At 52.9% G+C, this 25,700-nt stretch overlaps 3 protein-coding genes across 3 annotated transcripts in view; all 3 read left to right on the forward strand.

The window, feature by feature from the left end:
* The window catches only part of LOC141959455 (uncharacterized), a 154,499-nt gene extending 148,799 nt beyond the window's left edge, over positions 1-5,700 (forward strand). Inside the window, exons 90-91 of the mRNA XM_074903545.1 lie at positions 3,731-3,792; positions 5,310-5,700. Of these exons, the coding sequence (XP_074759646.1) occupies positions 3,731-3,756 (26 nt within the window). The 3' untranslated portion in view covers positions 3,757-3,792; positions 5,310-5,700. The remainder of the gene's footprint in view (positions 1-3,730; positions 3,793-5,309) is intronic.
* A 3,427-nt stretch (positions 5,701-9,127) lies between these two features.
* On the forward strand, positions 9,128-13,253 carry UCN3 (urocortin 3). The gene is made up of 2 exons (XM_074901636.1): positions 9,128-9,511; positions 12,774-13,253. Exon 2 carries the CDS (start codon positions 12,783-12,785, stop codon positions 13,251-13,253), a length of 471 nt encoding a protein of 156 aa, XP_074757737.1. The 5' UTR covers positions 9,128-9,511; positions 12,774-12,782.
* A 6,210-nt stretch (positions 13,254-19,463) lies between these two features.
* On the forward strand, positions 19,464-21,709 carry LOC141958748 (tubulin alpha-1C chain-like). Its single transcript, XM_074901637.1, has 3 exons — positions 19,464-19,659; positions 19,864-20,012; positions 20,738-21,709. Exons 1-3 carry the CDS (start codon positions 19,479-19,481, stop codon positions 21,707-21,709), a joined length of 1,302 nt encoding a protein of 433 aa, XP_074757738.1. The 5' UTR covers positions 19,464-19,478.
* The last annotated feature ends 3,991 nt before the right edge of the window (positions 21,710-25,700 follow it).

A 25,700-nucleotide genomic window follows, 5' to 3' on the forward strand; every position in this document is an offset into this window, starting at 1 on the left:
AGCAGCCCATGGCTGGACTGGAGCAGAAGTATCCGTATGGGCAAAAGGGGGACACACTGTAAACACAGTGCTAAGAAATGACCGATAGCCCAATTAACACTTTAACAGTGTCGTGGTTCTCACTATTTAATTAATAAAGAAAAAGCTCATTGATAATATTTATTTATAAAAAAAAAAGAAACGTCTCCTAGCATCTCCCTTCTCTCTGGTGTGGTGCTCACTCTGCCAGCGTCCCTCCAGCGAAGACACCGGTGGCCTCCATCAGAAATATGGGGTTGTCATATTCAAGTGGCCACCTCCACCTGACCCAGAGGGTCAATATATATTTATATATTTATGGGGCTGCAGTAACTTTGGACCAACTTTATTCTGATCCTGTCCTTGCCTCCCCTTGCGATGTCCAAGACTGTGTGTTACCAGGGTCCAGCATTTGGCCATCCCTCCCCAGGGCTGTGGCATTTGGCCCAGTAAGGTTGGGAAGTTTTTCCCAAGGAGGAGGATTTAGGAAGAAAGGGTTCAGGTTGGCCATCAGAGAAAATGCCAGACTACTCATTACCGTCTCATCCTACCAAGGATCTCTGGTGACACGGTGATGCATGGGGCATATCTCCGCCCTACAGACCTGCCACTTGTGTGGATTCGGCGTGCAAATCACCTGAGGTCCCCAGCACATGGCTCAGGGTCACCGGGTGGCCTGTCCCTATGCCACAGCTGGGCTGGCATTGCAGTGCCCTCCCCTGCCTCCTTCAGCTCCCCAAACCCGCCCAGGAGATCTCTTGGGCATCTGCCCTCGAGCCCTGTCTCTGCCTTCCCTGTGTGCTGCAACCTTGGGTTCCAAATGGGACAATGGAAATGCTTCCAGGAGCTTTTCTCCAATTCAGAGTGTAACAGCATCCCCTCCCGAGGACCATTGCCATTAATAACTCAAGGTGGTCATGACTTACCAAAACCAAGAGGACAAAGCCTCCTCCATCTTGTGGTTGCTCCCCCAGAGAGAGCCCAGCCCCGCATTTTACTGACCCACTCCAGCTGTCAACCAGCGCATTAGAGGAGAGGAGAGTCCATCGCTGTGAGCTGGTGAATCCTTTAGCAGGCACGTTAAGCTGACATCAAGTCTGAGGAGACAATAAGCAGTAGTAATTGCATGAAGATTGGTTTTATAGCTGTGAATCAGCAGCACAGTTTGGGTCTGGAGGCATCAGTAGGTGAGCAAATGGATGTGGGAGACCTGGGACCAGAGACCTGCCTGAGAACATAAGGAATTTCTCTTTCTGCCCCGTTATTCCCAGACACCAAATAAATGGGACATCTTCATTTTTCCTTTCCCAACCAGTGCCATCGTTTAAAATAGGACTTCACCTCCCTACGTGCAGAATTTCTTGGCAGCTTTTGACTCCAGGCTTGGTGAGGAGTGCACATATCCCAAAGCCAAGTTTGGGGGACAGATTTGGCCACCTGGTTTCATGGGCAAGGTGTAGGCAAAGGATAGGGGAGGAGTCTCTCGGGAGAGGTGATTTGGCTCAAGACCCTTCACCGTAAACCATGTTCATGGCATAGGCCAAAGCAGCAGCTCACCAGGGAGCCAGGTGACTTAATTCAGATTTGCAAAGCAACGGGAAGACTTGAGAAGTGAAAACCAATATCGTGGGCAAGTATATAAGATCAAGCTGTTCAGTTCTCTTCTAGGTATATTAAATGCAGCTTGAATTTCCCATCAGTGCTCTGGGAGCTTAGGTATAATGGGAAATTGATAACTTGATTTTTTTTTAATACATCTAGCCTTAAATGTTTACTATTGATTTGCCATCTGAACCACTTTGACAGGGCCAAAATATTACCGGAATGCATCCTCGGTGTTTCCTTGGAAATGTCATGTCACTCTAATTGAGTTTCTTGAAATTATTTGATTGCAGGGTAGGGGAGACTTTTAGGGCCGAACTATTTGCTGGTGAGCCAGCTGCTTTCCAGGCGCAGGGAGTTGGGACTGCTCCAAACAGGGAGAAGCCAGAAGATTCCTGAACACACGCTGGCAAAAGGCCTTAGAAAGCAAAGAACATTGTTACGAGTAACCAGCCCCGGGCATATGAAAAGCTGGGGCTTTAACGCACATAAAAACAGCTTCACAAACCCTCGCGGAATTTTCAAAGGGTGGTTTTGGAGCACGAGTGATCCCATCACTCTTCTCATACAGCTCCAGAGCTGAGCTTATGGATCTGTATCTACGGATATACCTGCACCTCTACAGCTTGAACACACTCAGACTCTTTGCAGGAAGGGGTTTCTCGTGCATCCAGCCAGCAAAGTCTTGCAAGGAGGCGCAGAGAGGAGAAACTTGCCTCACTGCGGCATCCGATGTCCACAGGCAGTTCCTTAGCAACCCTTACAAAAGAAAATGGATCACGAGAGATGAAGAGGCTGGGCCAGCGTAATTTAGTAATTTGATAATAGTACTGTCCCTGAAATGACCACCAGCACCGGCAGCCGGGCCCTGAGCATCATCCAGCGTCCTCTGGCTGTGCCCAGCAGATTGGAGCAGACAGGCTGTTTGGGGGGGATCAAACAACAGCCCCTGTCTTCTCTCCTGCCAGAGTCAAAAGGAACAGAAAAGTTCATCGTCACGTCACTAGCCTGAATTGTGCTCAGCTAGGTTAATTAATTACACAGTATTTTTAGAGCAGGAGTAATTTAGGCTCTGGAGATGCTGTCGAGGCAAATGGCCATGAGTTAATGCAGGGCTGGACCTGAGCGCCACCAAGTCCGTCTTGCAAAAGCCTCCACCACATCCTCTGGCTTGGGCTCTGTGGGAGTTGATGGAAGCTTGCGTGCCACCCGCAGCACATACCCTTTTGGGTGATATCTGTAGCTTTTCAGAGCAATAGTAATCACTACATCACGGTGTGGGTATATACAGCTTCTCGCCAGCGTTGCTGGGAGGCTGCTGGAGAACACTATTCCCTGCCCACTGCAACGGTGGAATTGCAACCCAACAGCCACAGCACTCTTGAGAAGGAGGGAAAAAATGTTGAAAAAGCCTGAAAAACCTTCTGTGTCACGAAGGCAGCTCTGCTAGTCTGAGCTGGGACAAGCAGGAACAAAAATGAGGATGGATTTTCCCCTGACATTGTTGCTGTGTGGATTGGCAAGAAAGTCAAGGAGAAATTCTCCCGATCTGGGAGCCTCTGCTCCTGCAGGAGCTGCCTCAGGCTGTCCATTCTGCCCTGTTTTGCACCCCAAACCACCCTAGTAAATCCCATTTTATCCCCCAGGCTCCCTCTGGACAGCTCCTCACCCATCCCCTGCCTTGGGTATCCCTCAGCGCAGCACCCTGAGTCCCCCCGGTGAGCCCTGCGGCCCCCAGGTGTGTCCCACCCTGAAACCACCTCCCCATTGATCGTGGAGCCGAGGGGCCAACCCACGGCCACCATCCCAGTGGCAAAGCAATGCTGGAGGAGCAATATAACCCACCCTTAGGGGAGAAACCGTCGCATTTCTTGACCAATGTCTCTCCCACCCACCTTGTCCAGCTGCTGCAGCCTCACCAGTGGGAGCGATCCCTGTTCATAAGGCAGGAAAAAGGAGAAGCAGCTCTTTTTTATACTTCACTCTGTGGGGTATAAATAGATTTTATGTGTCGATTCACTGTCAGGATAAACACCCTGAGGCCAGTGCTGCTCCTGCACAAGGATCCAAGACCCTGCTGCTGCTTTTACATTTTTTTTCTTGATTTTAGATGTTTCCTTCCAACCGGAGATATGACGCCCATGTAACGGCAGGCACATAGCACGTGTACAGGTAGGTGCAAACACCTCCTTGAAGAAGGGGTAGGAGGTGCAACAGAGAGACAGCAGATAAAAACATTGAAGCAAATACTTGGGCAAGACAATTTGGAGTACTTAATATTATTTGTTCTTCACCATTGCTTTTTAATTTCTTTGGAGGGAAAGCATCAAGAACCAAGTTTTATTCCATGCCTGAAGGCTGTCAGGGGTGAATTTTGTCTTTGGGTTTGGCCCAAGTGATTCTTGGAGAAGCGTATGTAGCAATCTGTACAATAGCCCCAGCCCATTTTCTCTCAAAGAGGCTTTCTGATATTACATTTGCACCAGAAGCTCAAAGCAGAGCTGATTAATTGCCAGGAACATGAAACCCTGAGGGTGGGGTGGGTTCCTTACAGCCTTTGCATGTGACCAAAGCTGTAAATCCCCTGGGACCCTGCAGCAGCAGCAAGAGACTCGGGGCCCAAGAAGGTGAAAAAAAGGGCAAGAAAGGTAAAACAATAATTCAGCTCCATGTCCCTAGCCCTTCTCTTCCCTCTGCTGAGGTCCCAGCAAAAAGTGACAGGGATTTCCAGGCCCTCAGTGCCTGCTGTATGGCTACCTTGGAGAGACACACAGGGACTTGCTGCTGCTGAGCTGTTGGCAGGAGTGAAAAATCACACCTGAAATGGGGTTATGGGGAAGAGAAACCCACCAAAAATCAGCCTCATGGGAGAGGAAGGGCCATTGGCTGTAGGGTTACAGAGAGATGGGCAATCTCATATCACAGAGAGAGCCTCCTCCCTCTGCAGCCTTGAAAATGCAAACTGAGTCTTAGAGATTATTAAAGAAGGGACAAAGCAAACCAGAAAACTCCCTTCTGCCCCTCCGTGGACCTACAGTGCACCCATGTCTGTGCAGTTCTGGACCTCACATCGCATTGCTTTGCCTTCTTGGGCCAGACAAAACTTCTGTGCTGGTAATTGGGGCATGCTTTTTGCTTTCAAGGCACAAGTCACTGTGTCTTATTTTTCCCAGTAGTGGAATGGTTGTAGTGATGAAACTTTAATAAGATCCTCTTCAGCTGCCCACATTTGAGCTTTAAACAATGATTCACAGAAGAAAATTGAGCTGGGCGAGAGCAAAAGAGGCTGCGAGAGGTGGGAAGGTGTCCTGCTCCCGAAGAGATGGACGCACAAAGGAGACGTGTGAGGATGCTCGTGACAAAGCCTGAATTTTTCATAAGTTTGGCAATTTTCAGCAAAACTTTTGGGAGTTTGAGTCCCCTCTGCCACCATCCAGCTCCCACGGGTACTCCAGGCTCTTTGTAGCACAGCTCCCTCCTTCCCCAGGGTCAGCTGGGGTTATTTTCATACCGTGACATTTTCAGTTTTGCAGCAAAATCTCCTCTCCAGTCTCCTGTGAAAGCAAAGACTGAACCAGGGATCTGCAAGCCACGGTAGCCAGTGAAAGCTAAAACAGTCTGGTTTGCTTTTAAAGCAGACTGATAGGGATGAACCAGGCAGCTTGACTTCTTTCATCTTTCTTTCTTAGGCGCTGCTTTCTCCTAATAAAATCACCGTGAAGACTCCATGTCTGGCATGCGGGTTTGCCTCCTGCAAGGACATCGTCCTGCACCAACTCTTCCCAACAGTAAAACATTTAATGGCTAAATAAAACGTATAAATACACCCTAGTATCTACTCGGGAGATGGGTTTCACCGCCTGGCTCCAGCAGCGACCTGCTGAATGATGGGAAATGCATTCACCTCCATGCTCCAGCTTCTCTTTCAGATAGTTGTTGTCATCTGCAAGGAAAAAAATAAAGACTCGCATTTACTTGGGTCATTCTGGCAACAGAATAGACTTTTGAGGAGGACGCATGTGTATACACCATTCCTTCAAATGTAGGGTGTCTTCAGCTTGTTTTGATTGCCTTTTACCTTTGCAACCACGGGGATGATCTGTCTTGAGTCTGGCTGCCCAGAGAAGCAGTTTGTTAAGCATTAAGTCCCTCCCTGGCTTTAGTCTGTTCTTGTACCCTGGTCCCCTGAGACCTGTGAGATCCACTGCCACCCCGTTCAGTCAAGTGGGGTGAGGTTCAACCCCAAGTGTGTGAATGCAGACCCATGGTGGAGGTAGGTAACCGCCCTTGTCAACCTCTTGTGCAAGGCTGCAGCTGTAGCTGCGGACACTGAAGAGCCTATCAGGGTCCTACAGGACCTCCTGGCATGTGGGTCGGCCCTTTCCCAGCATCCCCAAGTCATCTCATTGTAGCCACCAGCCAGGAAGGGCTGAACACTCCATTTCCAACCATTCAGAGCATGCACAACCCATGGGGACAGCCTGAAGCAGCTACAATAGATAAAAACTACCTGCTCACACCTTCTCCCCCCAGCACACACACTCTCTTCTCAACCCCAGGAAAGCTTCAGGGAGAGGGGACCACCACCCCACCAGAAGGGACGGGATGGTTGCGAAGGAGGATGCAGCTAAATAGACCTTATCCCTTCCCAACCTACAGTCTTCATGTAGTTTAATTCACTTTGGAGGTGCACTGGAAGAAGTTAAAGACCTCATCTCCTCTGGGAGACAGTGGGATTTAGGACAGCTTAAATAATCTACTTTGATATCATGTCTTTCCCTAAACTACGTTCCCTTCCCCGGGTATCTGAATCACACATTCCCCATGATCTTGGCAATAGCAGGGCTTCAGGATTGGCCTGAAGACCTGAAACTCCTGGAGGTGACCAGGGACACCGGGTCCTTGCATCAGAGGGGTGCACCAGGCCTTGATCTCTGGGATACCAGCTTTGTCCCTCTTTTGGGGCCAGGGATGCCAGACCCACGCCCCATGCCAGAGGCAACAATCTTTCCACAGCTCTTCTATTCCCTGGCTGATGTCCTTCGAGCAAGTGACAACTGAGTCCAAAATGCCACCAGAGCTCTTTTCAGTGGCTCCCCTGGTCCTTCTTAAGTGTTCCTCAACCCCAACAGGATGTGATGCCAGGGCAGGGAATGGACACATGCCCCCCTGGTAGGCAGAGAAGGACCCACTTTCTGAGTGCCCACACACTTTCACCCATTGGCCAGGTCAGCACCCAGAGCTCCCATCTCACACGTATTTACGTCTTCAACCCCCAGACCAACAAAATCAAGGGAGGTGAGTCCCTAACCTGCTCTGAAGCACGCAGGGCTGTCAGTGGTCTGAACCAAACAGGGTCCAAGGGTCTCCTGAGCTTCCTGCAAGGACCACAGTCAACATCTGCAGCCCTCAGGGAGCAAAAGGATGCAAAACCCATCTCTCCAAGGAGCAATGATGGGAGAGAAATACTGTCAAAGCCCTCACTGTCCACCCTAGGCACAACAATTCGTGAAGAGGGTATCACACTCCTTCCATGAGTAGTCAAATGTGGGCTGAGTCCAACCTGGGTGGAGATTAGCATCACCCAAGGAACTGCATATATTTGGAAAAGCTGGTTAGATGCCTCCTGCCAAGCTTCAGACCTTGCCCTGTGATGTCCCCTGGTCCACTGACACTAATTAAGCTACCGAGTAATGGTGCTGGCTCAAGCCCTTCTTAATCCATGGAGGTCGAGGAAAGGCAGGACATAAACCAAGCAGGGGGAATCCGAAGGTTGCTGAGTATCAGCACTCCCGCATCCACAACAAGCACAAAGGGAAATGATTTTTAATGTACCTCCACTGCAGGGAAATAGCTCTCATCTATCACTGCTTCCTCACTGCAGAGCAAGAGCTGAAGAGTTTCATCAGCTCCGGGGACCACGCAGCCCTTAGAGAAAGCTCTTCCCTCTGCAATAAATGAGCCCACAAGCGTTTGCCAGAAGGAGAGGAGAGAAGACTACAGGCTAGACGGTGATTTCCCTTGCTCTTGATGGGAAGAAGTCCCACTAATGGAGTTTCCCACCCAGCTCTTTGCGTTGAAGTCTGCAGGCGGGTTTGCTTGCCCCAAAATACTACAACAGGCTCCAAGGATTTGGATAACCAAACCGCCCTCCAGGTCTCAGTGAAGAAGGGGAAAGGAAAATATCAGTCCGGGAGATGAAAGCTTCAAATGAAAATGAAAGAGGAGTGAATTGCTGGAGCAGTCGATCCGGATGTGTCTCAGCCAACAGCTGGAGGTGATTAAGGTTGAAAACGCTCTACCCAGGGCTGAAGCCAAAGGGGAGCTCTCAACATTACTGGTCACTGCCTCGCAGGCAATGGCCAGCAACTTCACAGGCTGGGTGAGAAGCTCAAAGATGTTCATCTAAGAATATCCACAGTCATGGCTCCTCTTCTTCAAAGGAACAGGTGTGAGCATCGCTGGTGCATGGCCCGGGAGCAAGAACGTCTCCCCATCCTAACTCAGAGCCTATCCAGGGTCGCAACTGGCTGCTGTTACCTTTTGTGGGGTTGTTCAGAGGATTTTCCCCACTTTTGGCAGGATTTGTCCCTTCCCAGGGATACCTGCAACCCACCAGCTCTTTGCTAGAGGAAGGTGGCAATGGCATTTCCAGGCAGGTTTCAGAGGAGCTTCGACAAGCAGCCCAGGCCAAGCAGGGTCCTGGGGCCACCAGGAGCCCCCAGCCCAGCCACCAATCTGTGGTGTCCATTGACGGGCCCCTCCACCAGCAACCTGACTCCTTTGGGTGTCTCAGCTCAGGATCCCATGGAGAAATGCCTGTTTCCAGCAGGGACATCTCCATCCCCATCGTCTTCGTAGCACAAAGCACTTCTGCTTGCAAAGCAGTGACGTGGGCATCGCAGGAAACCTCTCTCTGACCACACCAGGACCAGAGTGGTCCTGGAAACTAAGATTGGGGGGGTTTGAGTTCCTGGCTGCTGTCTCGGAGCAATCAGAGTTAATTTTTCTGGACCTCAGTGGGTTTGGGAAGCTTGGAGGTTTGGGTTTGTTTTTTTTTTTTCAAGATACACTTCATCCCTACCTCTGTTCTGCACCTGGGACAGTGCTACCACATCCTGGAAGAACTTTTGCAAAATTTCAGTCTTTCAGGGGTTTTCCTGCTTACATGAGAGGACAAAAGCTCCCAGAGATGGGAAACTGGGCAGAGGGCAGAGCTCTGTGAGTGGGACAAGCCTGTCCCTGCTGCAAGTGGGATTTAGGAGCACTGGCCCAGGGCAAAACCCTGTCAAGGTGCTGCACCAGCCCCACTCTTCAAATAGAAACACATTAATTGGGCTAACACCCTTAATCAATGCTGAAAACCCCAACAGGCATCCTTAGGGGACATGAAAACCTTTGCATTTAAAATATTCTTGCACCAAGTGCCTGGCTACCCGGAGAAGAGGGGGAGAGGCATGACTGCGTGACCCTGCAAAGTCCCGGCGTTGGTGACAGCCCCATTTTCAGGTGACTCTCACCAGGCTGTTGGGTTCAGACGTCTTTTTCCACCCACTCCCCCCTCCTTTTTTTTTTTTTTTTCTTTCTGAATGGGGAGAGGCACCGCAGCCCCGTGACATTGCCAGCTCCCTCTGATTTCATTTTAATGAAATCATGCCCAAATGAAGGCTCCACGTCTGGAGTTACGACTCCAACCCCGTGATCGCTCATTTTTATATATACACGAGGGAGGGGAAAAGCGTTTCCATAGAGAGAAAAAATATCACAGCCCTCTTAATAACAATAAAAGAAAAGCCAGGGTGCTGAAGTTCAGGGGAACTCGCCTGATGCCTCTCTCCTCGGAGTGAGACCGCAGCAACCCCTTCCCATCCCAGCCAAGGAGGACTACCAGGTGAGTGCCTGGATTTCATTTATTAACCAGCAGACGGCTTCATTTGCACAAACTTTAAATATTTCAGTGCTTTCCTTGGGAGATCAGGTTCCACGTTTCTCTATAAAAAGAAAAAAAAAAAAAAAAGGGACAGGAGAGGGAATAGCAGTTCAAAATATTGTGTTAAATGACTCCCCACACACTCCCTCCGAAGGAAATTTTTTTTTATTATTATTATTATTATACCAATCTGGGGAGGCAGATGAGGCTGGGCAGCATGGGAAGGGTTTGGAAATCTTGGGAAATCAAAAAGTAGGGATACAAATCACTGCTGTGGTTAAAGGGATGGGGAGGAAAGGAGGGCACAGCCCCATCCCCACTGGCTCAGCTTCAGTTTTGGAGCCCTGGGAATCAGCATCGTCAGGAGAGCTTCATTAGGAAAGCGGAGGCGGCATCAGGCAGAAAGAGTTTTCAAAGTCTACGGGTCTCATTCGCGCTATTATTTTATTTGAGACTTACTTTTTGACGGAGAAAAATGAGCTTAATCCAGCTCTTCTGCTGCCAAAGAGCCCACGATAACCGGCGAAGAGCTTTGTCCCCAGTTTGCAGAGCTGCCTTGCTGGAGAGATTGACTTTTCTCTTTTAAAGGCGAGAGGCAGAGCTTCAGCCGACACAAATGGTCCTGCCGTGGCTGTCGGCACCATCTCAATATAATACCTGTAATTTCTCACGGGTTTCGGGGCAGGAATGGCACCTGCAGGTCACCTTCCAGCAGCCGCAGATTTAACTCTGACTCCTCAGATCTGCCGCAGGTGGTTTTTCTTCTTTTCCTGCTTTTTTTTGGGGGAGGGGAGGAAAACCCAATTCCAGCTTGCTTCCTGGACCAAAAAAACTTTCTGGCATGCCAGGACACAAAACCCCCATGGAAAAAAAAAAAATAAATTAAAAATCAGCTTTTGTTTTCTGCCAGGACAGCCGGATGCCGTATTTTTATTTTTTTTTTCTGCTTTGCCTTGATTTTTGCTTTTTTTGTCAGGATATCGACCCACAGCCAAGGACCAGGAATCCAGGTGCTGGGTGCGCATGTATTTCAGCCACATTTCCCCCTTGCTGTGCCTTTTCCCTCACTCAGCTGAGGTTCCCCGAGAGTTTTGCTAAACTGAAAAAGCCCAAGCTGACCACAGGGCCAAGCCACCCGTTTCAGACAGTCATGAAACAGCTTTTTGAGGAGAGGCGAAGTGGAGATGCTGCTCTGCAGCTCTGGAGAGGGCAGTGGCAGCTTGAAACAGCTCAGCACTCTCACCAGCTGTGCCGGCTCTGCGAGAGCTTTCAAAGATTTTCCCATTCTCCATCCAGCAGCGCGGGGCCAAACAGTGTCCCCGGGAGAGCACGGGCTGCGGGCAGCGGCGAGAAATTTAGATTTCTGAATTCATACCCCCAGCCCTGCTCGCAGGGGCCGCAGTGAGTTTGCTGTGGGGGTGCTGCTTCCTCTGCGGCTGAAAGGCAGCAGCAAAGGGGGAGATTTGGGGGCGGGAGAAAGATGTTTGTCCTCTTAAGCTTTTGCAAGCAAAAACCGAGTCCCAGGATTTAAAGGAATGATTCAGGGCTGAAGGAAGGAGAATTTGGGGCCCTGAATTGCCCTCACATGGGGGTTGTGTGCCTCAGAGGGATTTTTCATCCTCATCCTCTTAGTGACAACTTCTCTGGTGCTGCCTGGGTCGTGCCATGGCTGCTGCACATCCCTCCTCTCTCGTCTGGATGCAGGGCAGAGATGAGGGGACAGCTGTTGCCTGGGGGAGCTCTGTGGGGTTTTGTGCAGGGACGAGTGAGGCAAAGAAGTGAAAATCGAGCAGCTCCCGCAAATCCTGCCCATATAGTTTACCCAAATCTCCCTCTCCGAGGGGGCAGAGTTAAGGTGACCCAAGTCTCAGGGACAGTGGCAGAAAAGCAGGTCCAGGGTGACAGCTCCTGGGGACAAGGGGGTTGAAAGAGTTTCCCAGGGGCCTCCCCCAGCCCTCCTGGCCCCTCCACACTCCCGTCCCCATGGGAGATAAATCAGCAGACCCCAAATCAACGCTTTAACCCCGGTCCCAGGCGGGGTCCCCCAGCCAGAACTTGCCGTGTGAGGGATTTGCCACAAGATGGGGCCCGAAGGTTGGGAATGCCAGCTTGCCTCCAGGTACTTGGAGGGTCCTTGTGCCCTCGGGGCTGGCCCTGGGGACACTTGTCTGACCTCAACATGGGCAAAGATCTCCACCGGGAGATCCCTTGTGGTCTGTCCGGTGGCCCTTTTGAGAGGTCGGGTGGGCGTACAGAGAAATGTGTCGCTTCCCAGAGAGACGGGACTCAGAGATCGGGAGGTTTTGCAGACCAGGAAGGTTATCCCAAGGTTTTCAGCCCCTCCACAAGACCCCCGAATGCCTGTATTTCAAGCAGGGAGGGATGCTGTTGTGCTGAGATTTCAGAGGTGCCCCCAGATCCCCAGGCAGGGCTGTCCACAGGGGGGACTGTGCCCCAAGTGTGCCATCAGATGGGGCAGCCTGTCCTGAACCCAGAGTGCAGGGGATGGAGCCATGAGGTAATGGGCAACCCCGGAGCACCCAGGGCCAGGACTGGAGAGGGGACATGGGGCTACCACCCTAGATGGGTGGCAGATCACCCCTCCAGCGCTGGGGCTGACTGTCCCCCACTCTCCATGCCCCTTTTTTCAGACAGAGTTGTGTGAGGAGGTAGACAGGCAATTTCTGGCTTCAAAGAGAACAAAGCTCTGGTGGCTTCAGGTTGACCAGAGAGGAGGTGAAAGGAAAACCCACCTTTACAGTAGCTGGCGGTACCCGTGGTTACTCTGTGGAGGTGTTAGCAAGGTGGAGAGGGGGCTGCAACGAGATTGTCCCAGGCAAGGAGGTACCCACAGTAGAAAGCAGCTCTCCTGCAGCAAGCACTTGTGTTTCAGCAAAGGAGTGGCCCAATTCTCCCCTTCATGGAGGCTACAGCCTTGCCAAGCACCTTGGACATCCCACCTCCCATCCAGCACCCTGAATACAAGGTCTGGGGGGATGCGCCTTGCAGCAGGAGGCCCCAAGACAACTCATTCCCACCTGCCCTAACGATTAGATGGGACCTGGGGGCAGACCTGGGGAGGTGAAGCCAAGAGCACAGGACCTGGAAGATGAACCCAGGTCCATGGGATGTGGGAGGGTGGGGGGACGATGATGCTCTGCCCCAGGGCCCACAGGAATTTCATGCCCATCTCTGCCTCCCCCTCACTCTTTCCACCGGGCAGGCCACCACAATGCCCCACGCCAGGCTGCTGCTTCTCCTCGCCCTCCTCTGTGCCGCAGAGACCGGCCGAGCTTTCCGCCTCTACAACGCCGCCTCCATCTTCAGCTGCCTCAACGCGGCCCTCGCTGAAGCCCAGAAGAGCAACCTGGAGGAAAATGCCATCTTGGACAAGCGCGGCTTTGACTCCCCATCACCAGAGGAGGCATCTGAGGAGGAAGAGGGGGAGGACACAGTGGATGAAGAGATGGGGAAAAGGACGTTCCCAGGGGAAGGCCATTACAAATATGTGTCCCAGGCACAGGTGAAAGGGAAGACGTACCAAAACCGGGCCAAGAGCGACCGCCGCACCAAGGTCACCCTCTCCCTCGACGTCCCCACCAACATCATGAACATCCTCTTCAACATCGCCAAAGCCAAGAACTTGAGGGCAAAGGCCGCCGCCAATGCGCACCTCATGGCCCAAATCGGGCGGCGGAAGTGACCCCCCCGTGGGGCAGGGGGTACCCGGAGCAGGGCTGGCCGTGTGGGGCCATCACCCAGCCCCAGCCTGCTGGCCAGAGAGGACTAACAGCTGTGTATGATATCAGTGTTGTATATTTTTGACCCATGGAGTTACCTAACTTTCATATCTCTTCTCCCTCCTCCTCTCCTACCCAATCTCCTCCATCCCCCCCGCCCCAGATATTTTCATGCGCGGGGAAGAGGCTCGTGTCTGCATAAGGGCAAGGGGGCATGATGCTTCAGGAAGGTCCCTAATTAAAGCTACAATCTCTTGAGTTTCCAACGCTTTGTTCTCCCATCGCCTCCACCGGGTGCTCAGTCAGGTCTGCCTGGACCCATTGCCTTTCCAAAACCTCCCTCCAACTCAACCTCAAGGCCCTGTCCCCATCACAGTCCAGACCCTCCTCCCTCCCAAGTCCCCATGCACAAGCTGTCCCTACACACAAGCATCATGGCATTGGGAAGGGAAAAGCAAGACTGGTCAGGGGAACTCAGGAAGGATTTCCCAGTTTCTCCTCCAGGGGACTCGCTAGGCTTTAAGGTTGTCTTGCAACCATCCCTTTCCCATGGGCATCTTCAGCAATCACAGCTGGGACAGCATCAACCTCCCCATCCACATGGCCCCTCATGAGTGTCCCCAGGGCATTGGTGGGTCCTGGCCAAGGCCACCCCATGGCCTCAGGTGAGTTCGGACCTCAAGAGCTGCAGGTGACTTCCTGGCTACTCCAGACCCACCCCATTGGCTTTGTCCATGTTGCCCACTCTATACTTGCCCACCATTCTACTGCTCTCCCTTTTTTAGGTAGACCTCTGAACCAGTTTCTCAGCTGGTACAGTTTCAGCTCTCCATACACAGACCATCCCCTTTCACCCCACTCTTTTCCACCCTCCATTGAGCGCCAGCTCACCAAGCTCCCACCCCTTTACCTTGGACTATTTATCCCTTCCTCTAATCTCCCTTTCTCTTCACCTCCCAACCCAGCTTCAAGATTAAAGTGCATCTCCTGGCCTCCATCCCTGCACGTAGCACATGTGGGAGGTGGAGAGAAATTTGGCCGTCCTCCCCAGGGAGCATTTCCCAAGAACAGCAAAGCAGCTCCCACCAGCCCCCTTCAGGCATCCATGGTATGGCCATGGAGAGCACGTCAGGTGGGGTATTAAGAGGGGACAGTTCTCCAACTGAAGGTTTGGCGGATGGACCCAGCAGCCATCTGTAGAGATGCTGCTGGAGGCATCTCCCCTCCACCCCAATGGGCACCCAGAGGAGGCAACACAGCTAAATTCACCCCCAGTGAGCCCATGCTCCGGTGGCCAAGGCTCCTAGCTGGCCCGCAGCCCAGGACTCAGGACCCAAATGCAACTGAAGCTCAAAACCAAAACCAAAATAGTGCACCAAGCCCTTCAGCATCTCCCCCTCATAGCCCACATCTCCAGCAGACAACACACCAAGATGCTCACAGCATCTCTGTGCAATGACCTCCTCCCACCTCAGCTCCGAGCATATACTGGTGAGGTCTTTCCTTGTCGCAATCTGCTGTAGCCTTGGACTACACGGCCCTTTAGGTACACTGTATAGAGCGTTACACATTTTTATAGCCTACACACCCATCCCCCAGTGGTATTTTTTGCTCTTGTTCAGCAGGACTTAGACATTGTCCTCATTTTACACTCAGGGAAACTGAGGCACACATGCCCGCTTGCATCTGGTCAGGCAAAGGCAGGGCAGAGCAAGGCCAGACCTGGCTAGACACGCTCTTGTCCCTTTGTGGGTTTGGCCAGAGGTGCCCACAGGTTGTCCAGGCTCAGCCTGTCTCATGCACAGGACTATCCAGAAGAGCCTTGGCAGAGCAAGGAGCAACGGAGGGATTTGCTCAGAGCCAAGGAAAACATCTTTGAGCAGAATGTTGATGAGAATTTCCCCCTGTGCTCCCCAGTGACCTCCAGTAAAGCACCGGCCCAGGCTGGGGAAAGGCTTTTCCCCACCCAGCTGCCGTGGGGATCTGCACCAGCCCTGCTTGGGGTCACTTCCCAGCACCAGGTTAGACAAGGGGAACATCTCAGGCCCGTGCTAGAGCCTGGAAATCAAAACATCACATGCCCGGGGCTCACACTGGGTCTTTCTTCTGCTCCCCTTTAACAAAGGCACTTAACATTGAAGCGACAATATGGGAGCAGAGGAGGCAAGGTGGTTGCTAGCACCAGGCTGTGCTTGAACCTGCAAAGCTGAGATGGGGATAGCAGATACCAGCTGATAAGGCATGATGAGGAAAGCAGAGAACCTCCTCCCCAGCTGCATCCCTGCAGGAGTCTCACAGACACCCGACACCGGCTCGGACAAAACCTTCCAAAATTAATCCTCCGTCTCAACCTCTGCCAAGTGAGACTGAGGGTTGCTTGGAAGGGCTGAGACACAGGCGGAGATCGGAGGAGACAGATTTCCTGAGGAAGCTGGATGGAATTTGGAGCACTGAAATCTCCCTCAGCACCCACCTGGGTCTGGGAGTTCGCAGAGCCAAGGCCAACATGCTTGGGAATGACAGCGTTGCTGTTTGGGGTGATGTGTGCAGTTTTTTAAAGTCCAGGTGAGGATTTGGTCTTTCCTGCCATTTCATACAGGGATGAAACCCAATCTCTCGGTATTACACTCCAAAATATGAGTGCACAGCCACTGCAGGCTCGCTCAGGCCAACACATCCTCCTGCTCCTACTGCCGGGTCCCTTCCAGCCTCTTCATAACTTCCCCCCACAGCAGCCAGGTCTTCCCTGGCCTCCAGGACTCCCCTTGTCCTCCTCCTCCTGCACATGCCAATGCTCAAAGGCCTCTTCACCCACATCAGAGCCAAACAGAGATGCTGCAGTCATGTAGGCAACACCCAAGGACAGCAGGTCCCGAACCCCATCCGAGGATCAGGAAGGTCCCAGGCCCATCCAGCTGAGGAAGGGATTGTAACCCAACAGGCATTGAGCATCTGGCCAAAAATACACTCCCAGTGTGCAAGGAGGAACCCACGTTCACATCCATGGGGGCTTGGCTACAAAACCAAGCTGATTTCCAGCAGTCACCACAGGCAGAGTTAGCCCGTGGACCTCAGGACAAAGCACCAAGGACCCGGTGGCCTTGCAGAGGGTTACATCAGGAGCTGAACCCTAGGCAGGAGGGGTGAGGTGGACTTCAGGCTGCAGATAAACCTAGAAGGAGACATCCCTGGTGGCATGAAGGCCTCTGCTCCTGGGATGTCATGTCCTGTTCTGAGCTGGTCCAGGTGGGGCTGTGACCAATTCTCCCAGGAACAGAGCTACCCCCAGCCACCCAGGAGCTGTGCATGGATCCCCCTCAACACAACTCCTGACACGCGCAGGAGCACATTAAGATAGAAAAGCCAACCCTGTTCTTCAGCAGAAGGTGAGAAACTGCCCCCACTCCCAGCCCCAGCTCCACTGGCTGCTGGATAGCTGCTCCATGTCCCGCTCGTGCTTTTGCTTAGACTCGTGGATCTTTGTCTTCCTGGCCATTTTCTGCTGACTGTACCCCTTGGAGACTCCTGTTGTCTGTTCTCCCTCTTAGCAGGCCCCAACACTCCCATGGAAATCAAGAAGTGTAGCGAGACAGGGGGTATCCCACCTATGTCCAAGGCACAAGCTCATGAGCTTTAGTAGCTCCTGTAGAGCCAGCCCCCACATCTTAAGTCTAGATCAGATTTTAAAACTGCTGTTTCTGACCTCTGGGACATCCCATGTCAGTGAATTTCTTGCTTTCGTGTATCCTGCCTGGAGAATAAAACCATTGTCCATTTGCAATGGGATGGTCTCATTGGTGCTTCTCAGTCCTTGTCATATATTGTCACGTCTCTCCACAGCCACATCAAGTCCTTCAGGGCATCCAACTTTTGTGGCTCTGGTTGAAGAAAAACTAGCACTGCCCTGGGGGTAGGAGGAACCCAGTTTTCTTGGGACACCAGTGTTGGAGAAGCCATCCTAACCCCACGATGTTACCCCCAAGGCAGGATCCCAATCCTGCAATGCCTGTCCACCCCCAGGAGATTCGACAGATGTGCTGTTTGCAGTTGGAAAAGGGGGATGGAAAGCAGAAAGCACACTTTCAGCCCTAGCAATTGCAAAGAAAGTCTTAAAAATAAGCCTTATACTTTAAATTAAGAAAGAAAGCAAGCCATATACTCATCCCAGAAAAAAACCCTTCAAAGCTCTTTTCCTGATTTCACAGGAAGGGCTCTGAGCATGGGGAAAGCAATGCTGACTGAGTACTTAAAAGCCAGAGAAGCTCCAAACCCCACAGGCCTGCAGGTGCAAGTCCTTCAAAGCACCTTGATTACCCACCATGGCTCCCCCTCCCAGGGCAGAAACACCTGAACCCTTTGCCAGCAAAGTGGAGTGGAGGGAGGGAGCCCTTTAGCAGAGAGCCCAGCTCTCCCTGCTATAAAAGGCCCAGGAGGGAGGCAGGTGGGTGTGCTCTGGGTGGGGGTGTTTGTGGTGAGGAGCTCGGGTAGTCCGGAGTCATGGTGAGTAGCTGTGGGCCTTGGGTTTGCTCTTGGGCAGCCATGGCTTGTCCTTCCCAGCTCTTCAGGGAAGTGGAGTTGGAAGTGGATTTTCTTTTTTTTTTTTTTCCAGCTGGGGGAAGGTGTTTTGTCCTTGGCTGTGGGTTTTCCTAGAGGTGATAGTGGTTGTGGGCTCTGGAGGAGCATGAGAGTCCTGAAGAAGGGGCTCTTGGGGGTGCAGAGCTTGTGCTTGGGAGCTGGGTTGGCCTGGGCAAAACACCTTCAGAGCTGCTTGTCCCCTTGCATGGAGGGGATACAGGGCCTGGCCGGGTGCCTGTGTGGGGCTGGGGCAGGCCTGGAGCAGGGGCTGAAGGTCTCTCCCTCTGGAGACTGGCTCAGCATCCCTGTCCTGGCCCTGGGTTGGGTGTGGCTGAGGCTGTCCTGGGGCTGTTGGTGTAGGAAGAGCAATGCAGCCCTTACTGAGGGCTGATCCATTAGGTATCGCCCCTCAGGGCAGGGCCCTCTGCTCCTGTGTAGGATGCTGCTGCCCCGTTTTGGTGCTTGGTAGGGGTCCTGCTGTGCTGGATTTCTTGCAAGAAGATAATCTGAGAGTTGCTGGGCTGGGCTTCCAGCCCAGTGTCCTCCCCAGGCCACAGTTAAAAGCACATGGTGAGGGCAGGCTAGGACTTGGGCAAGCCCATCTGAAAGTGTTCTAGCTTGTAGCTCAGGGTGTCCTCAATTGGACACTGGATTTTTTTTTCCCCTAGTAGGACTCAGGAAGTCTTCAGTCCAGTCTCTCTGAACTCAAAAACCTGGTTTTCAAGGTGTTCAACAGCTCAGCTGTGCTTTCTGCACAGGGGTACCTCCCTTTGGTTCAAGCCAAGAGCAGATGCTTCATGGGGCAACTCTCCTTGTCTGGATAAGATGGTCCTTACCCACCCTAGTTTGGATCCTCTCTAGGTGTCTCCAGCCAGCTGATCCTGTGTGGCCATCTCTAGTCTAAATAGAATTGAGAAACTTCTCTGACAGGCAGTGCCTGAAGCCCAACAACACAGGCTTCTGCTGTCCGAAAGAGGCAGAGGTCCTCTTCTGTTGCCCATGTGGGTGGGGAGAGATCTGCATCTACCTCCTTGGGAAGGGAGCAGGGGAGTGTTTGTGCTGTGGTCTGGGGCTGGCTGGGCCAAGTCTTTCCCTCCTCCCCAGCGGAGAGCACTGGGTGAAGTGCCTGGGAAGGCTCCTGTGCCCTGCCTTTCCCCCTCAAGGCAGGATTAGCAAAGAGAAGAAACCATAAGCAGTTGGACCTGACAGCCAGCGTGTGCTGTAGGTTCAACAGCTGGGCTTGTGGCCTGCTCCTGGGAGCAGGGCTGTAGAGCAATGGAGGACAGTGCTGGGATGCAGAGGGACCTACTGCAGCGCCCGAATCTCTGCGTCTGCCTCGGTGGGAGATGAAAACCTCTCTCTGAAGGTCTGATGCTTTACTGTTGCTCACTCAGCAGCTCTTGGGTGCCTGTGACAGAGAAGGTGTCCCGGCTCCCACCAAGCTGGGCTAATGCTCCTCTTGTTTATAGGCTGTTGGCCACGTGCTCTGTAAAGACACCCAGAAGTACCAGCTTTAGTCGAACTCCTCAGTGCACATTGCTAACCTCCTCTTCTCTCCCATCCCCATGCAGAGGGAGTGTATTTCTGTCCACATCGGCCAGGCTGGCGTCCAGATGGGCAGTTCCTGTTGGGAACTGTATTGCCTGGAGCATGGGATTGAGCCCCATGGCATCATCTCCTCCAATGTATCCCCAGGGCAAACAGGCTCTTCCTTTGGGACCTTCTTCAGTGAGACTGAATCAGGGAAGTATGTGCCCAGAGCCATATTTGTTGACCTGGAGCCCACTGTCATTGGTAAGTCATGGAAGGACTCCAAACCTCTTGCAGAGTTGGGGGGGGCAGGGAGTATCTTCTCTGACCTGAGGTGTAGTGTTGGCCACCTAAACTGCTGGTGAGGCTGCCAGCTTCCATGTGATACAGCATCTCCATTAGTGCCAGGAACTTGGTAGACAGTGGCTCTTGTGCCAGTGACACTCATGAGACCTCGACTTCTTCCAGATGAGATCAGGACTGGGACCTACCGCACGCTCTTCCACCCAGAGCAGCTCATCAGTGGCAAAGAAGATGCCGCCAACAACTATGCTCGGGGCCACTACACCATTGGGAAGGCCATCATTGACTCTGTCATGGACAGGGCTCGCAAAATGGTAACAACCCTGGGGAGGGCCTTCTGCACCAGCACTCTGGTTGCTCTTGCCACAACCATCAAGAGATGCAATGGTGGGGGAAGGACAAGCAGATCTGGTCAGCTTGACCAGGCCACGGTGACCTGCACCATGATGGGATGCATCTGGGTGTATGTCTTGTTGGTTGGGACTTGAAGGGAAAACAAGGGACTGAAGATGCCCCCCAGCTTAAGCAGGAAAAGCAGTAGCTGTGATTTAACTGGCCAAGCAAGATGGCTTTCTCTGAACGGGTGTAGGGTCTGCTGAGGGCCCAAGCTGAGGCCTCTCCCCTTAGTCCTCTCTTTCCTTGTGTGGTTGCCTCTGGAGTACAAAGCTTCACCCACAGAGGCCCTCAGGAGTGCTGTGATAACACCAAGGTAGTCTTGATTTAGGTGGATGCTCTTAGTGGCCTTCAGATTTTTCCTAATCTTCCTGAGTGCCGGTATCAGAGTCTCTCTCTGAGCCAATATGTCACACTCCAATCAGGTCTTTCTTCCTGCTAATAGAGGAGATAACTTAAAAGCAGCTGAATTTGCTGTGTCCAACAGATCTTACATGTTTAGAAGGGGAAGGTGTGTGTAAGCACCAGTAAAAAACAGATGGCCTTAAACTTGCTGGATGAACACAGGAGTTCAGCTTAATGGAAGTCCAGGGAGAGCAGAATAATTCAAGTAACTTGGTCCTTCTGGCTCTTTCCTGATCTGCAGGCTGACCAGTGCAGTGGACTCCAAGGGTTCCTGGTCTTCCACAGTTTTGGGGGAGGCACAGGCTCTGGGTTCACCTCCCTCCTCATGGAGCGACTCACCGTGGAGTACAGCAAGAAGTCCAAGCTGGAGTTCTCTGTGTACCCAGCCCCGCAGGTCTCCACAGCAGTGGTGGAGCCCTACAACTCCATCCTCACCACCCACACCACCCTGGAGCACTCGGACTGCTCCTTCATGGTGGACAACGAGGCCATCTATGACATCTGCAACCGCAACCTGGACATCGAGAGGCCGACCTACACCAACCTCAACAGGCTGATTGGGCAGATTGTCTCCTCCATCACCGCCTCCTTGAGATTTGATGGTGCTCTGAATGTTGACCTGACTGAGTTCCAGACCAACCTGGTGCCCTACCCACGGATTCACTTCCCGCTCACGACCTACGCGCCCATCATCTCGGCAGAGAAAGCCTACCACGAGCAGCTGTCGGTGCCGGAGATCACCAACGCTTGCTTTGAGTTCTCCAACCAGATGGTGAAATGTGACCCACGCCGTGGCAAGTACATGGCCTGCTGCCTGCTGTACCGGGGTGACGTGGTGCCCAAGGATGTGAACGCGGCCATCGCAGCCATTAAAACGCGCCGGTCGATCCAGTTTGTGGACTGGTGCCCCACGGGCTTCAAGGTGGGTATCAACTACCAGCCTCCCACGGTGGTGCCCGGGGGCGACCTGGCCAAGGTGCAGCGGGCTGTCTGCATGCTGAGCAACACCACGGCCATTGCGGAGGCGTGGGCCCGCCTGGACCACAAGTTTGACCTGATGTACGCCAAGAGAGCCTTTGTGCACTGGTACGTGGGGGAGGGCATGGAGGAGGGGGAGTTCTCGGAGGCCAGGGAGGACCTGGCTGCCCTGGAGAAGGATTATGAAGAGGTTGGAAGGGACTCGGCAGATGGAGAGGACTATGATGAGGAATAAGATTTTTACTTGTGGAAGGCAGCTTGGATGAAGGTTTTTGTGTGCTGATCCTGCAGTTCCTCTGGAGAAGTTTGCTGTGGGCTGGCCTGGGGGAAGTGTAACTTCGGAATTCCACAACTTGGCCATAAGCAACTCTTTGGTCAAGACTTGTTTGTGCACAATGTTGGCTGAATAAATGGTGACCTGAAATTTTCTTCTCCTGTCCTGTTGTGCCCCCTAACTGGCTCCTGGGGGGTGGTGGGGGTGGCTGCAGCGTGGTTCTGTGTCGCGTTGGATGCTGCAGTCCTACCTGTAACATTTTCCTGCTTGTAGATGCTGGGGTGAGCGCTGTGAGTTGGGCAGGTGACAGCATGATGTGAGCTATCTGCTCTGGGCTGGAACTGCTGTGTCACAGCTGATGTTGGGGTGATGATCCCCCTCGGGCACTGGCTGCCCGTAGCCTCTCTGTACTCCAGTGCAGCCAGCTCTGGGTTTTCTGTGCTGCTCAGTGCTCCAAGGCAGAGCAGGGAGTGGGATCGGAATTCTCTGGTCCCCTGCTGCAGTACAGAGCCCTACTAAAGCGATCCATGTCCTGCTGCCAGGGCTGGGCCCGCCTAGAAGTCTCAAGGGAGTTGAAATGAGAATTTAAATACCTCTGCTGTCTGTGTGACCCCTGCAGAAGCACCCAAACCATGCCCTAGCTCTGACTTGGAAAGCAAGGAGCTGTCGTCCCAGTTAGACTTCTTTCCTCCTGTGCTGGCTGATGGCTGTTCCCCGGACAGGATTGGTGCAAGTATCCCTGCAGCCAGCTAACAAGCTGGAAAAGGGGGATTTAACTTGATCTCTGCAGATCCCCTTGCCTGCAGTGGGTTATTTCTCCCCAGGGGACTCTCCTCCCAGTAAGGGATCCAAGAAAAGCAGCTGGCTGGGATGTGGTGGGGAAGGTGCATCTGCAGTCAGGCTGTAATTGAAGGGCTGACAGTGTTGGCTCTGGGTTTAAGCAACCTGAGGCGAGGGTGGTGGTGGTTATTAAAGCCTGTCTCCACTGGCTGGGGTCCTGGGGGTGGCAATCTCACAAGGTGGGAGCTCCTGGGGGCTGTTCCTTGAGCTGCCCTCTGCCTGGGGGAGCAAGGCTGCTTGGACTGGGGGGGCTGGTGGTGTGATGACTGCAGAAGAGGGCAAGAGCTTTTCTGTGTCTCCTTTGAGCCTCCTGGTCCAAGCAGGCGCAGCTTTATGTGCTGGGAGATGCCTCTCTGCAGAGGGCTGATGTAGAGCCCAAAGTGATGCCCAAACCACCCTCCAGCAAAGGAGGAGGGGACAGTATCTAAAGCAGGTGCAAAGCCAGCTCTGCTTTCCCCTCCTGGTTACTTGGCCAAGAGCTGAGTGAGGGTTGCTTGAATTTTTGGTGGGGGGAGTTTTTCCTCTGCTCAGCACAGGTGTCCTGGTGTAGGGATCTTGTTTTGGGGTTCATGGGCAAAGCAGGTCACCTCAGTGCCTGTAGTGCAGGGCTGCAGGAGGGAGGCACAGCAGCCAGAGTGGCTGTCCCATGTCTGGTGGCCTGAGGTCACCTCTAGACCATCTCATTTTAAGACCCAGGAAGGGTTTCATCTCCATGGATCTGTTGAACACTCTGCATTCCTGGAGACTCAACCTCCTGCTTGGAAAAAGTACTTTTCAAAATTTTTTTTTTTTTCCCCTCTCATTTTAAATCTTCTGGCGTGCCTGATGACTGTTGAAGGCAGAGCTGCACAGTGCAAGCTGCTACATGGCTCTTATCCATGCTGGGAGTGAAGAAAGGTCCATCTGTTGGTTGGGCTGAGGACACATGCACCTCTGTGGCCACAGCACAGTCCTGCCCACTGCCCTGACAGCCCTGCAGCTCCACCAGGGCAGTTTGGTGAATGTTTGTGAACTTCAGACTCATCTGCTTGCAATGGCCGCAGGCCCCTTTCTATCACATCTGTGTGCGGTGGCCCTAAGCTGGGCCTAGAAGTCATGCTGGAGTGAGACAGGTTGTCCCCCAGCCATGTGAAGACTGTGGTCCTTGTGCTGAACGGCAACCCCCTAAGCAGCCTCATCACCACAGGCCCCAGGATGACCACGCACAGGTCCCCAGCTGCTCCAGACACAGCCTCAGGCTATGGGATGGAAGCAGGAGCTGCTGGATCAGGGCTGGGTGGCACCCAGGAAGAGGGAACTTGCCCAGGACCTCGTGAGAATCAGTGGCAGAGCTCTACAGGCACCTTGAGCCTCCTCCCTGCAGGACAAGGATGAACAAATCTGCCCTGAAGCCTGTGATCTACCCACCTTGTGGTGATGAAGTGAATGAGTGGTGGTCACCAGCTGGAGCAATGTGGTGGCAACTCCTCCTGTGAGGAGGCAGGGAAGGAGCTGGGAGTGTTCAGTGTGAGGAGGAGGAGGCTGAGGGGAGCCCTCATCCCTCTCTGCAGCTCCTGCCAGGACATTGCAGAGAGGCTGGGGCTGGGCTCTGCTCCCAGGGGATCAGGGACAGGACAAGAGGGAACGGCTGGAAACTGCCCCAGGGGAGGGTCAGGCTGGGCAGGAGGAGAAAATGTTTCCCAGCAAGAGTGGTCCGAGAGTGGAACAGGCTGCCCAGGGAGGGGGGAGTCCCCATCCCTGGGGGGGTTTCAGGGCTGTTGGGATGAGCTGTGGGGGATGTGGGGTAGGGGAGAACTTTGCAGAGTCGGGCTGAGGGTTGGACTCGATGATCCTGAGGGGCTTTTCCAGCCTGAGTGACTCTGGGATTCTGTGAAACACAGATCGCACAGGTTGCTTCATCTGAGCTGTTTAATGAACTTTTTTCATGACCTGCTTTGCTATTCCAGCACACAGGTAGGAAAAATAAAGCTGAAGCCGTGAAATGAAGTGTGTGCCACTCTCGGGTGTGAGTCTGTGTGATCCACCACTCATGGAGAGGCCAAAGCATTGCCTACGGCCATCGAGCCAGAGACACCGACTCCCCAGCAGCCACGGGATCACTCTCCCCCAGGGAAAATCCTTCCCTCCCCTCCCTCAGTGCGTTTGCAGGAGGCAGGAGCAGGTCTGTGCTGACAGACATCCTGGAGTAACTGAGTTCAGCAATAGAGGACTGCTCCAATTCCATCAGCCCGGTGCTCATCACTTTCCAAGCTGCAGGAGCGTGAGGCTGCACTCCTGACCTTGCTCAGCCACGCTGGCTTGGCTCATGGCTCAAGGAGGAGGGGTGATGCTCTTGCCGTGTCCACCCCAGGCTGCTGTCACTCATATTTTGGGGGGATTGAACCAGTGGCTTCTAGCCCCAGTTGTCCATAGGGAATGGAGCCACCAGGGAAAGGTGGCAGCCCTCAAGACCATCCCTGGAAATTTCCCATTTACCCACGGACACAGTGTCACCTCCTGCTCAGAGGAGGGAGACAAGTGACTCAGATTTGGAAATCCCCAATGGAGTGGATAACGGTGAGACAAGTCTCAAAGTCCAAACATTTATTAAGTACTCACAATGTACTCATTGAACACACGATAATCGGCTAAGGATATAGCCACTTGTGGCAAGCAATACAATCTGCCTTGCATTTTGTACTGGAGAAAGGAAAAGAGGGAGATGGAGGGAACAGACATCACTGGTCTGGGTTCCTGTGTTGGTCCCACCAGCAAGAGTTCCAGGAGGCAGCCATCTTCTTCACTTCACTGCTTTCCCCAGGCCCCTCCCTCTCTTCCCCCCCTTTGATTTATACCCACATTCCTTGGGTCCATCCCCTAGGTCGACCCACATGCCTACATATCCCATGTACAGGGAGGGGTCAGGTGTTTCATGGGATGATGTAATTAGCCTGATCGTGTTAGTCTTCATTAGCATATTGAGGGGTGTTACTTAAACGTGCATTTCATGGCTAATAAAGCAAAGGGCATTCACTGGGCAGATGGCCCTTGAAATCTGCCCAGGTGCCCCAGAGCAGCTCTCCTGTCTCCACAGGGCCCCCCCCTCCAGCTGCATCCCGTGTTACTGGGGCAG

Source organism: Athene noctua, chromosome 3 (assembly GCF_965140245.1).
Source record: "Athene noctua chromosome 3, bAthNoc1.hap1.1, whole genome shotgun sequence".
In the NCBI taxonomy this organism is placed as follows: Eukaryota; Metazoa; Chordata; class Aves; order Strigiformes; family Strigidae; genus Athene; species Athene noctua.